The 12435-nt window shown below is 37.7% G+C and overlaps 1 protein-coding gene across 2 annotated transcripts in view; it reads right to left on the reverse strand.

Moving 5' to 3' along the window:
• Nucleotides 1-12435, reverse strand: part of HUWE1 (HECT, UBA and WWE domain containing E3 ubiquitin protein ligase 1) — a 150475-nt gene that overhangs the window by 83694 nt on the left and 54346 nt on the right. The window contains exons 9-19 of one of the 2 annotated variants that reach the window (XM_059679143.1): nucleotides 12116-12163; nucleotides 11966-12034; nucleotides 11317-11416; nucleotides 9780-9880; nucleotides 9134-9284; nucleotides 8874-9001; nucleotides 7414-7554; nucleotides 7098-7203; nucleotides 4842-4964; nucleotides 4152-4253; nucleotides 3618-3698 (exon numbers count right to left, since the gene is read on the reverse strand). In XM_059679143.1, the coding sequence (XP_059535126.1) occupies nucleotides 3618-3698; nucleotides 4152-4253; nucleotides 4842-4964; nucleotides 7098-7203; nucleotides 7414-7554; nucleotides 8874-9001; nucleotides 9134-9284; nucleotides 9780-9880; nucleotides 11317-11416; nucleotides 11966-12034; nucleotides 12116-12163 (1150 nt within the window). Of the gene's footprint in view, nucleotides 1-3617; nucleotides 3699-4151; nucleotides 4254-4841; nucleotides 4965-7097; nucleotides 7204-7413; nucleotides 7555-8873; nucleotides 9002-9133; nucleotides 9285-9779; nucleotides 9902-11316; nucleotides 11417-11965; nucleotides 12035-12115; nucleotides 12164-12435 lie in introns of both variants that reach the window. The other variant, XM_059679142.1, reaches the window with a different exon arrangement.

A 12435-nucleotide genomic window follows, 5' to 3' on the forward strand; every position in this document is an offset into this window, starting at 1 on the left:
ATCAATGCTTCTAGAATATGGCAAAACTCTACTCAAGAGGAAATAGTACAGCATTAATTAAAAAGTAACCAAAAGATAAGCTAGAAAACATTAACATAAAGTATAATTTAGTGAAACTGTAGGTAAAAAGAATGAATGATTAAAACCAATAACTAACCCTATGAAAAGACAGGAAATGAGTGAAGAAAAGGCAGCTAGGATGTTAAGAGAGAATATAATTGGGTAAATAAATGTGGTATAAGAGTTAGAGGTAGGATTGAGGAGGGGACAGAATCTTTATTTGGTGGGTTTCAGCATGAAATTGTTGCAGGACATCCACTTCCTTAGTGACTTGCCCTCATTCTCTTCCCAGCCTCCCCCACAAATTGAGTGAACACTACAATGAAATAATCTCCCCCCTTTGAGACCATTTTGCCCTGGCATATATGGCCTACATAATTTAGACCAGTGGTTGCCAACTGGTGGACCGTGAGGTCCAAAAGATTGGTGGCTGCTGATTTAGACAGCAGAACCTCCCACTCTCCAAACCCCTTGGACTACAAGTTCTCCAGTGACACAACTCCTGCTCAGCAAGGTCATACACTCACTTCCACCAACCACACCCTTCTTAACCCCGACACTCTGAGCTATTTCCTATGGATATTTAACACCCACAGCCTCCTAGATCTAACCAGAAATTCTAGTTCTTTCATCAAGTCTTACCACAAAAGGGAGCATTGGGCTATCTTTTTACTTATATTGGGTACCATCACCACCTCTGGTGTAACAGGCACAAATGTAGGTATTTTTAATTTTGTAAGAGACTCACCTCATAGAGCAGTGATGGCGAACCTTTTGAGCTCGGCGTGTCAGCATTTTGAAAAACCCTAACTTAACTCTGGTGAGTGTCACATCTAGAAATTTTTTGATATTTGCAATGATAGTAAAACAAATATCTATATTTTTGATATTTATTTTATATATTTAAATGCCATTTAACAAAGAAAAATCAACCAAAAAAATGAGTTCATGTGTCACCTCTGACACGCATGTCATAGGTTCGCCATCACTGTCATAGAGGCTACCCAGACAATGGCACAACTCATAAACCAAACAACTCAGGCCTTAGAAGCCCTTAATGAGGAATAACACAGTCTAACTGCTCTGATAGTTGACAACAGATTGGCATTAAAATAGCCACTAATATGTCAAAGTGGAGCTTATGCCTTAAAGAGGACCTCCTGCTACATGTGGTTCAATAATACAGGAAAGATATATAGAATAGTTCAACAAATAAAACAACAAACCAAAACAGCCAATCATATTACTAAAATACCCCAAGATATTCTCAGACTCTCCTCGCCCCCTATTCATTTTTTCCCCTGGCCATCTCCTTCTGCCTGGATTTGAAGGCTCTACACCAGCCGTGGGCAAACTACGGCCCACAGGCAGGATCCGGCCCATTTGAAATGAATAAAACTAAAAAAAAAAAAAAAAAAAAAAAAAAAAAAAAAGTCCCTACCCTTTTATGTAATGATGTTTACTTTGAATTTATATTAGTTCACACAAACACTCCATCCATGCTTTTGTTCCAGCCCTCCAGTCCAGTTTAAGAACCCATTGTGGCCCTCGAGTCAAAAAGTTTGCCCACCCCTGCTCTACACTATTACTTATGGGCCTAAAATAATAATTGCTGGCCTAATTATTTTGGGTTGGCTTTGCAAATTTGGTCTCTCTCAAGTACAAATTTTTTAGTAAGAAACCTGGGAAGTTGCTATGCTAATTCAAATGTCAGGGATGAATTCAGACTCTAGAAAAGGAATTTTGACCTCTACTGATGGTTTGTTTTAGTTTTCTCAGTCTCATTTCCTACCTCCTACATTATCCTGAGAGGGCTTACCTGCTCTCCATCCCTAACCCATAAACACTTATATTCTCTTGCAGCCTCTTTTAAACTTCCCCTTTATTAAAAAAAGGCCTGTGAACTTGTTTTTCTCTCTCTGTTTATGGGCTCTCTCCCAGACAAATTCATCCTTCCCTGCCCCCTGACCTGGGACTTAATCGGTTTAACAAATCTTTTTCTTGATCATACCAATGTACTACTGTTGTGAGTGTTGTCCTCTGAACCTAACCTTGGGAGGAGTCTCTCCATGTCGAGGCGGAACTGCTATAACACAAGGGAATACTTCCTCAACCTAATAAAATGGAACAAAACCTTCAACTCAAAATCTTCTGCTAACCTCAAACTTAATGGTGAAATACAGAATGCTTTCCCCCAAATTCAGGAATAAAGATGTCCATTCTCACCACTTCCATTTAACCCTGTATCAGAAATCTTTGCCAATTCATTAACACAACAAAACAAATAAAAAAATAAAGATTATAAAGAAGTAAAACTGTTTGCAGATGACAAAACTATGTAGAATATCTAAAGAAATCAACAACAAAAATTATGAACTACTAAGTAAGTTCAGCAATGTCACCGGATAGAAAATTATATAAAAACTAGTGGCCTGGTGCACAAAATTCATGCACATTAAAAGGGAATTAGAGGAAATATTTTAATATTGCTATTTGCTCTTTCACTATAATAGAAGTGTCAGAGATGAAAGAAAATTAGTAAAATGTATATGAAAATCTCCCTCCTGTCAGTCTGGGGTGTGCCGCGGGACCCAGATTCAAGTCCCCGCCCACCCGCACACACCTCGAAATTGCACGAGACCCAGACTTGGCCAGCCCTACCCCAGTCAAGCCCCGCAGGGAGGGAGCACACTCAGGTCCCCTGCCCGACACTGGGCAGGAAGGCGCAGCCTCAGATCCCCTGGCCTGGTCTCAGGTCCTCAGGCCCTGCGTCAGGTCCCCTGGCCCCGGTGCAAGGGCGTGATGACCATTTGCATATTAGCTCTTTATTATATAGGATCTTAAATTGTTTCAGCAAGGGAGTATCTAAGTTGTGGTAATCAAAAACTACTCCTGCCAGATACCCCAAAGTATTAAAAAATAACTGCTACTGGTACAAGGAGGTTTTTCTATTTTTATACCTCTCACTAAATTCCTTTACAGTTTTAAGGAGAATTCTAAAAGCCAATGTGTTTCATGTATTGTCCTGAATATGTATGGCACTGAATAAATGGCAGTTAATAAAAATGAAGTTTAAACAGCAGGAATACACAAAGCAGTGCCAATATAAAATTGCAAATAACTAGAAAGTACCCACAGCATCTAAAACTGCATTTTCTACAGTGAGAAACAATTTTCTGTACTATAGCTTAAAGGTATGACATTCAATTCTGAGGATGAAAACCATTCTGATTGGATTTTCCAGACCAAAGTTAGGGACTAACCACCGAATAATGACACACTTCTTATTACACTTGAAGTGTAAGTACAGCACAAAAAGCCAAATGTAAATACTACTACTTATTACAAATGACTCACAATACAGTGGTTATAGAAGGTATATTTAACATCTGAAAAATGGATATTTGAAACTGAATTCTGATCTTTCTATATTTTACCACTAACTAGAAAGACATATAATCACACATGTAGATAGTCAATTCTTGTTAGAATAGAAAACACAGAGAATTCTGCTAGGTTAGTGCAGCTTGGTATAACGAAACATCAACTCCACTTACCTAGGAGAAAAAGTGATGGGCCATAGTATTCTGCATTGCTGATGATGTGTTTCAGGGAGGTAGGCAGAGAACCATCCATCACTAAGAGAAAGGTGAATATTAAGGAGAATATGATCAGTCCAATAGGAGTTTAATGGTTGGGGATGATGGAGCAATACATTACATATAACACACTGTGGTAAACAAAGTTTGTGCTGATTCCAATCCATTGGCCTCTACGTCTTTCCTCCCCATATAATGTCATTTATTCCCTGTCCATGCAATAACCTTTTCAAAGTAAGCAAAGAATAAAAGAACTCAGAAAGTTGGAAGTGAGTACAGAGTCAAAAGCTGGTAAAGGAAAACATAGGTGATTATGAAAACTGCTAAACAACCCTTAGATTTGGGTAAAGTGACATGAAATGACTAAAAGCTATTCAAAATGGCATGGCCTTTCCCAAAGCCTGCCTTATAAAAGAGTAGCTTCAGACTATGAAAAGGACCAATCTTTGAGAAAATCAAACACCCTCCAAGAAGATATCTAGAATTAAATACCATGTCGTATGCCATCTGAGAAAGCTGGGTCTTGAATAGCCTTCTTGAGGAAATTCAACATGGATTTGAGAAGGGCTGCTCGTTGTGGAATACACTGGACTCCTAGCAAGGGAGAAAGAGGATTATACTGGGTTCACCATTAGACCCCAGTGAGCAGGCACATAAAACAAATTTTTAAGAGACCCTTATACACTATAGCAACACTAACAAACATTTGTGGTGATATCTCTGGATGTTGGAAAGCATACTTACCTAAGCTTTAAAACATTGGAAAAATAAATCACCATGGACTGCATAAAACTGATAAAGTTCAAAGCCCAAAGTAAAAAAGAAAAGGTACAGAAGTAATACTTTCAATAAATAAGATTAAAAAGAAAAAAAAAGTAAAAGAAAAATTATGAAATAAAAATATTAGCTCTCTGATCCCCACTTCCTGTTTTAGATATGTACCCTCCACCACAGTTTTTGTGATAAAATAACCTATATACGATCCTGAGAAAGCTATAAAATGCTATGAAATAAATGTTAATATAAGAAAATAAACATCAGAATGACAAAGTAACATTCAGTCATAAGAAGCAATCTTTCAAATATACCACTCAAGCTCCTCCTCCCCCTCCCAAATCACCCGTGTTTACAAGTAATCCAATCAGTGTGAAAGATTGTGTGTCTATGTGTCCCCGTCTGTACCTGGACGGGGACCAGGGCATATAGTAGTACTGCTGTTGGAACTTGATGTCCTTAATTCAATATCCAGACGGTTCTCTATAGAGGTGGATGATCCCGGACTATTTTCCATAGTCACATCTGCAACTAAGCAAAAGTTATAATAAAGAAACTAGTTAGAATAAAAGGTACCACCCAAAAGAAAGATCACCTGAGAAATGTTTTCCATTAACACGAGATGAATGATATCAAAATAGAGAAGATATTGAAATTCAACATGAAAATGCAAACTTTCCACAAATAAATAGAAACGTATTTAACAACATTACTTATTCAAGACATGGAAATTAAAAATAATCATATAAAAGTTGTGCTTCAATATTCCTCAACCACAAAATTTGGGAGAAAAATAGTGGTGAAACATGCAATTTCATATACTACTGATGGATAATAGTAGATAGTAGGTAGAGCTTGTTGGAAGGGTAACTTAATGAATATAAAAAGCATTAATACTTATTGATCAATACATACTTATATGAAAGACTGCCTATGATACACTGAATGTACAATGTTGAGTATGTTAATCATCTCATCTTCCCATTTAAAAAACAATATACTATGTAAACATGTACTTGATTATGCATAAACAATCTGGAAAAAACTACACCCAAATAGTAGTTATGGTGAGTAGGAGCATTCATTTTTACTTTATAGACTTCAATAGAATAATTTTAATTAATAGAGTACAAAATACATTACTTCTTACAATTTATAATAAAATATAATAAATCTCCATTAGTAATAGACCATTGTTTACATTTTGAAGTACTTCTTTCCAATCTTTTTTATACACATACAAACATACATACATGAGCCTACTTAAATAAAGGAAGCACAAACTCATGATTTTATAAACTGCTTTTCATTTAATAAAAATGTTTCTCTATGAGAATCACCTGGGTTGGTTGCTAAAGGCAGATTTCCTGCTCTTCACTTGCAAACTTAATGAATTAAATGAGCACTTTAGATAGGGGTCTAAATCTTTATCAATCACTTTAAATTATTCCTCTGCTTACTAAAGTTTGATAACCACTGATTTTAACCAACAGTGATTCTTTAAATAGTCTTCAATACCACACCATTTAAATGTGACATTTTAATCAACACTCTGGGATCTCACCCATTAACTCAAATACCAGCTTGCCCAACAATAGACTAGAGATAGAAACTGGATAAAGGGGCTTCTAAGGGACGGAAATGCACATAGGTAATTATGTTCAGAAAAAAAGGAATGACAGTCTATGGACATTTAGTGTCAAGAATGACAGCATTACAAATTCTAATAACTGTACTATAAGCATAGTAACAAATACATATACTAACAACCTGGGGCATCAAGCTAAGATTAATTTAAATTATAAGAAAACTAGTTTGGAAAAGTTTTTTATTTTTGGCACTATGATTATGAACTATGCATGTGGGTGCAGAGAGGGTTAAAAAAAGGATACACATGATGTAGATAAAGACTATTTGGTCTTCTAAGCTTTACATTTAATAATTTAAAAGTTGTTCCCTATCCAACTTTTTCATCACCTCTCCTTTCCCTTCTCAAAATAGCCAGTTTCAGAAAGTCCCGTTTTAGAGCCTACATTTCCCTTCTCTTTCCCAAACACATTTACACGCCCTCGCCATTGTGGCTCAGTAGGTTGGAGTATTGTCCCGTGCACCAAAAGGTGGTGGGTTTAATTCCCAGTCAGGGCACATACCCAGGCTGCGAGTTCAATCCCTAATCAGGGTGCATGCGGGAGGCAACTGATCTATGTTTCTCTCTCTTCCTTCCTCTCTCTGAAATCAATAAAAACAAAACCAAACACACATACACTCCATCAGGCACTACTAGATATACAGCAGTGAACAAAACAGTACCCTGATATTATGGAGCTTACATTTTAGTGTGAATAGAAGATAATAAACCAATACTTAAGAAAACAGCTATTAAGTTTTGAAATAAACTGATTAACATCATAGAGTGACTATAAGGCTCTATAGCTGCCCTACCATATGCTTCACCTTCCATCTCTGTCCCCAACACCATGTGCCTCCCTTTTCTAATTATCCTCATGAAAACGTGCACATCATTTCTGTAGAAAAAAATTTGTTGTTGAAAATGTATATTCAACTCAATTGTGCACTTTTAAATTTATGATGAAGAATGGGGTTGGGGTTGGATGACAGCTAAATGTCAAACACAAAAATATTGACTTAGTAACTGTTAATTACCATCCATATCAGTTTCCATTTCTTCTCCTTCTTGTGTAGTACTGGGTCTCTGGATCTTTGGCTTGATCACAAAGGGACACTCTTTTCGGCACAAATCTACTTCATGCTATGATCAAGGGAGAAGTAGTAAGAAAATCCTACATATATACCAAGGATTAAAAATAATTATAATGAAAGAATGTGGCATGCAGATTACAAAATTGGTTTATAAAAACAGAAGAGGAATAAGATGGCTCTTTAGAGTTATGAGCGTAGTTTCTACGCTCAGGTCTCACTGGGTGTAAGTCTATGCAAAGTACTCCTTGTGTAATAATACCTCAAGTCTATAAATGAAGATTGAAAGTCCACTATGGGATTGAAAAGCTGCCATATCCAGGTTGGTGATGAGGTCAACCACTCTGACAGCTCTGGTGACAAATGTTATCTGGTCCTGCTCATCCCCAAGAAACTTTATGACCTATCAGGGAGAGAGAAAAAGGCAAAACCAATCAAATGAAAAGCCACAAATAATGTAATCTTTTGGAACCATGCACTCTAGGGCCTCAGGGAGGCAGTATGAATGGTATAGGAGGAAAAAAACAGGTGCTTGATTTTTGGTGCTTGCCCAATAATAGCTCTATCACTTCTGGGGCTCAAGCCCCTGGGGTAATGGGGACATAAATTATGTTTCAGGATTAAATAAAATATTCATGAGAAAAAAGCTGATGCCCAAGTAAAGCCTATTAATACAGTGGGGCCTTGACTTACGAGTTTAATTCATTCTGTGACGGAGTTCGTACCTCAAATTACTCATATGTCAAATCAAAAAGTGAACGAGTCAGACATGTGATGCTGGGCTGATGTTGTGGCGTTCACTATGACGTTCACTGTGCCAACTAGCGGTGGGGTATCTGAAGCTGGCTCGTAACCCGAATTTTAGCTCGCAACTCAAAGCAAAAAATCGGCCAAGAGATGGCTTGTATCTCGAAAAACTCGTTAGTCGGGACACTCGTAAGTCAAGGCCCCACTGTAGAACCAAACTTACAAAGGACATTGATACACACACACACACACACACACACACACACACACACTAGAGGCCCAGTGCATGACATTCGTGCACGGGGGGGGGGGGGGTGTCTCTCAGCCCGACCTGTGCCCTCTCACAGTATGGGACCCCTCGGCAGATGTCCACCTGCTAGCTTAGGCCTGCTCTCCACTAGAAGCCAGGCTTGCTGCTCCTTAGTGCTGCCTCAGAGGCACGAGAGGCTCCCGCCACCTCCGCTGTGCTCACCAGCCACAAGCCTGGCTTCAGGCTGACCAGTGCTCCCCGTGGGAGTGCACTGACCACAAGGGGCAGGTCCTGCTTTGAGCATCTGCCCTCTGGTGGTCAGTGAACATCGTAGTGACCTGTTGTTCTGCCGTTTGGTCAATTTGCATATTAGGGTTTTATTATATAGGATTCTTAAGTGTCATGCCTAAGGTCATAAGATGTGTCAATGCCTTGACTAGTCCTGGGGCCTACTATCACACCATCTGGACTATGACCAATTCTTAATAATGGAGATAGTTGCTCTTAAAAGTTAATGAGATAGCTAGAAGGCTAAACTATAAAAATTAAGTATAGCATTTTCTGATTAAGCTTTCTTATACCATTTGTTCACATTGTGAACCATTTCACACTTGCAATTCTACACACATTTTCAGCTGATTTCCCCAATATATATATATACATATATATATATATATATATATATATATATATATATATATATACATATATATAAAGTAGAGCACCTTCAATAAGGCTTCCATCATTCCACAGGAGACCAAGGCTTCACCACCAGCATCGTAACTGGCCAGATGATATAAAAAGGAGAAGAGAGCAGTGGCAAACTGGTGAGGGTATGGATCCATGGAAGGATCTACAAGGGCGGTTGGGAGAGGGAGAGAAAAAATACACTTAAATTGTTAAGCTAGCAGGATGTTAAACAAAGGCAGACAAGCAAAGAGCAGGATTCCTCTTGTTGTCTCGGATAATAACCATCAAAATTTACCAATCATGGCCTGGATACAGTTCCGTACAAGTACAGGCAAAAATCCATGATAGGATGCAGTTCCCGTACAGTCAATAATACTGCTGAGTTTGGGTGTTCTCTCCAAGTGTACAATTGATGTTAATGTTCGTAAAGAAGCAGCTTTAATCTCCTATGAAAACAGAAGATAAGCATGGTATATTTTATTATTTATTTTTAAATATGTTTTTTATTGATTTCAGAGAGGAAGTGAAAGGGAGAGACAGAAACATCAATGATTAGAATCATTGATTGGCTGCCTCCTGCAGGTGCCCTTACTGAGAATCGAACTGTGACCTCCTGGTTTATAGGTCAACCCTCAATCACTGAGCGACATCGGCTGGCCAGATATGTATTTTAAATAAGTAGATTACTAAAACAATTTGCTAATATCAGAAATTCTAAAATTTAGGTCATTCTACTAGCAATTGCTTGGGGGAGATGGGACTCTGTTTAGAATAATATTGAAAATCCAGCATTTGTCAATTTTGCTGCTAAATAGCCAGAAAAAGAAGTAAACGGGCCAGGATTCTCTCTTGGGGTTCATTCTAAACCCCTGGGAAATACCAAAAGGCAAATAAATACACACAAGCCTAAAATACACAGCAGAATATTAATAAACACTTACCATAAGCTGCTTATCTGTTATCTGAAGGACATCTACCAATTCCTCTATCAACCCATTATACAAGATACTGTTTGCTGACTCCTGCAAGGCATTGGAATACACTGCAAAAGGAGAAATAAATACTTTAGGCGAGAAGGCAGTGGTCAAGCCACTGCCCAATGAGAAACCTTTTGACACCTACTGGTTCTGGGTAAGGATTCCCTTCCAACCAGCAATGGTAGGCAGAACAACTGAATTCTAGAGAATCAAATCAAATATGATAAGCTCTAAATACCCACTTAACAAACAGATTCTGCAATTAATGATTTTGGTTGTCCTGACCAAAGATCTGGGGAATAGAAGTATAAAAAGAGAATGAAGAGTTTTTTATGATGTAAGACTTCCATTTTAGCATCATCATATGCTTCTGTTTTCACTGGAAGCAAAAGGCTGTAAAGAACAGAATTTATGCACTACCGCAGATTAAGCCAGAAACTTGCATGATCCTGGCATAAAACTTGAGAATTCATGTAATCCACTTTCAATGAATCCCCACACAGAGATAACACTGGACCAAACTAGTGGGATTAAGCATGTTTCGTTTCATTTTTTTTAATTGAATTTACTGCCTGGCATTGGTTAATAAAATTATATTGGTTTCAGGTATACAATTTTACACATCATCTGTATATTGTATTGTGTGTTTATCAACCCAAGTCAAGTCTCTTTCCATCACCATTTATCCCCTCCATACTTCTTTACCTACCCCCCGTCCCCTTCCTTCTTGCAACTACCATAAGCACATTTAGTTTTCAATAAGCATTTCCTGAGTACCCACTAACACACCAGAAGTTATGGTAGGTATGAGTACAAAAAGAAGAGTAGGACTTTCACATCAAAGAATGTATAGTTTAAAAGAATGGACAAGTAGTAACATAATAAAAGCTGACAATATTAACAGCAGATACCATTTTATACCTTCTACATGCCTCGATTAGGTGCTGTACATGCTTTTGTTTAACTCTCATATCAGCCTATAAAATAAGTACCATCCCAATTTAAATGAGGAAATAGAAACCAACAAGATAAACATGTGGCTAGTAATCTGCAGAGTCAGGGTAAGAGCCCAGGACTGATTTGGGAACTAGTGTGCTTTCTACTATACCACCCTACAGTAAAATTAAAATGCAGAGTATTGACTACTTAACAAATACTTTCTGAATTATTTCAAAATTATACACCTGAAGACCATAGAAGAGGAAGATGAAATGGCAAGAGGAGTGCCAGGGAAGACGACTACTCAAACACTCAAAAAAGATAAAAATCAACACTGAACCCATGTATCAATAATCATCCTATGCTCTTTCTGATCCAACATTAAGGAGCTTAAGAATGATGAATATGGTGAACACTAGGAATGCTGGCAATTTTACAATTTAACTTGCCACTTAGGTAACTATAATAAGCCTCACAGCAACAAAGACAGATGAAGTTCAAAGGAAATCAAGTCTAAATTGCCTAACTGGGGCCTGTTAATTATACAGTGTTATTCTCTTACCTAATATAGATATTGCATGCAGCCTCGCTTGAACAGCTTGCAACCGCTTCCTGTGATTAGAAAAGCCATGGGCCAGTCGTATATGTGTAAATAACAGCATCTGTAGAGACAGAAGACCTAAATTAGGAAATCAATGGAAAAGGTGACTGACTATACTTTCTAAGAGCTCACATACCTGTTGAGCTATTTGGTAAAATGGTTTACTGTTGCTATTTGCTAAGGTGCCAAACAGAACAGTTCCACTCTGAGGACAGTTGACGAAATGGGAGCGAGAAAACAGAGGCACATAGAATTCTATTATCCCAACATAAGCCAACTGATAGGCAACAAACTGGAGACATTTGGCAAGAGTTCTGATTGTTATTAATCAAATTAAGTATTTTATCACCATTACAGTGAGCAGAAAGACAGCATAACTAAATGTGTTCTCCTTTGGTATCCAAAATGTTGTACTACCACCACTTAACTCTCATAGGAAACCTAGGAAGTGTTGAACTCATAAAAAATGAGGAAACTAAGGCTTACAGAAGCTAATTTGCCCATGGTCTGATTAAAATCTTTCTGCTACAGTGTCTCCTAGTCCAGCACATATCATTAACCTATATGAATAATATCCACACCCTTTAGATATTTTTAGGACATATCATACCTGCTTATCCTTAGGAATGCTGTACATTTTGGTAAGAGATTCCATGATTTCAGAAGGGCTTTCTGAAATCTACATTAGAAAAAAAATAGTTAGGAACAAAAAGTAAACCAAATGTTAAGAAAATAGTCAACAGTCAAAGATTCCTCGTACCTTGTCAAGTTGCTCTATGTGAATATAATGTAGTGTGTTACTAGTTGTCTGAAATAAAAAAAGATAGGAGAGTTGTTAGGGTCACTGTATACCTTAGCTTCCCTGCCATAAGACTGCAAGAGCTGTCTGAAAACCAAGCTGTCACCCTAGGGTGAAGCCTGAGTCCTCTTAAAAATCAAGATAACTTTAGAGTCTCCCCAAAATACCCATTTTATATACAGACTATTCTCAGGAAAGCTTCTTTGAAACCAGTAGCATGAAAATATAATATACATAACCAGACACATTTCATATTCTTCCTTGTCCCCTTATAATCTTCA

Source organism: Myotis daubentonii, chromosome X (assembly GCF_963259705.1).
Source record: "Myotis daubentonii chromosome X, mMyoDau2.1, whole genome shotgun sequence".
In the NCBI taxonomy this organism is placed as follows: domain Eukaryota; kingdom Metazoa; phylum Chordata; class Mammalia; order Chiroptera; family Vespertilionidae; genus Myotis; species Myotis daubentonii.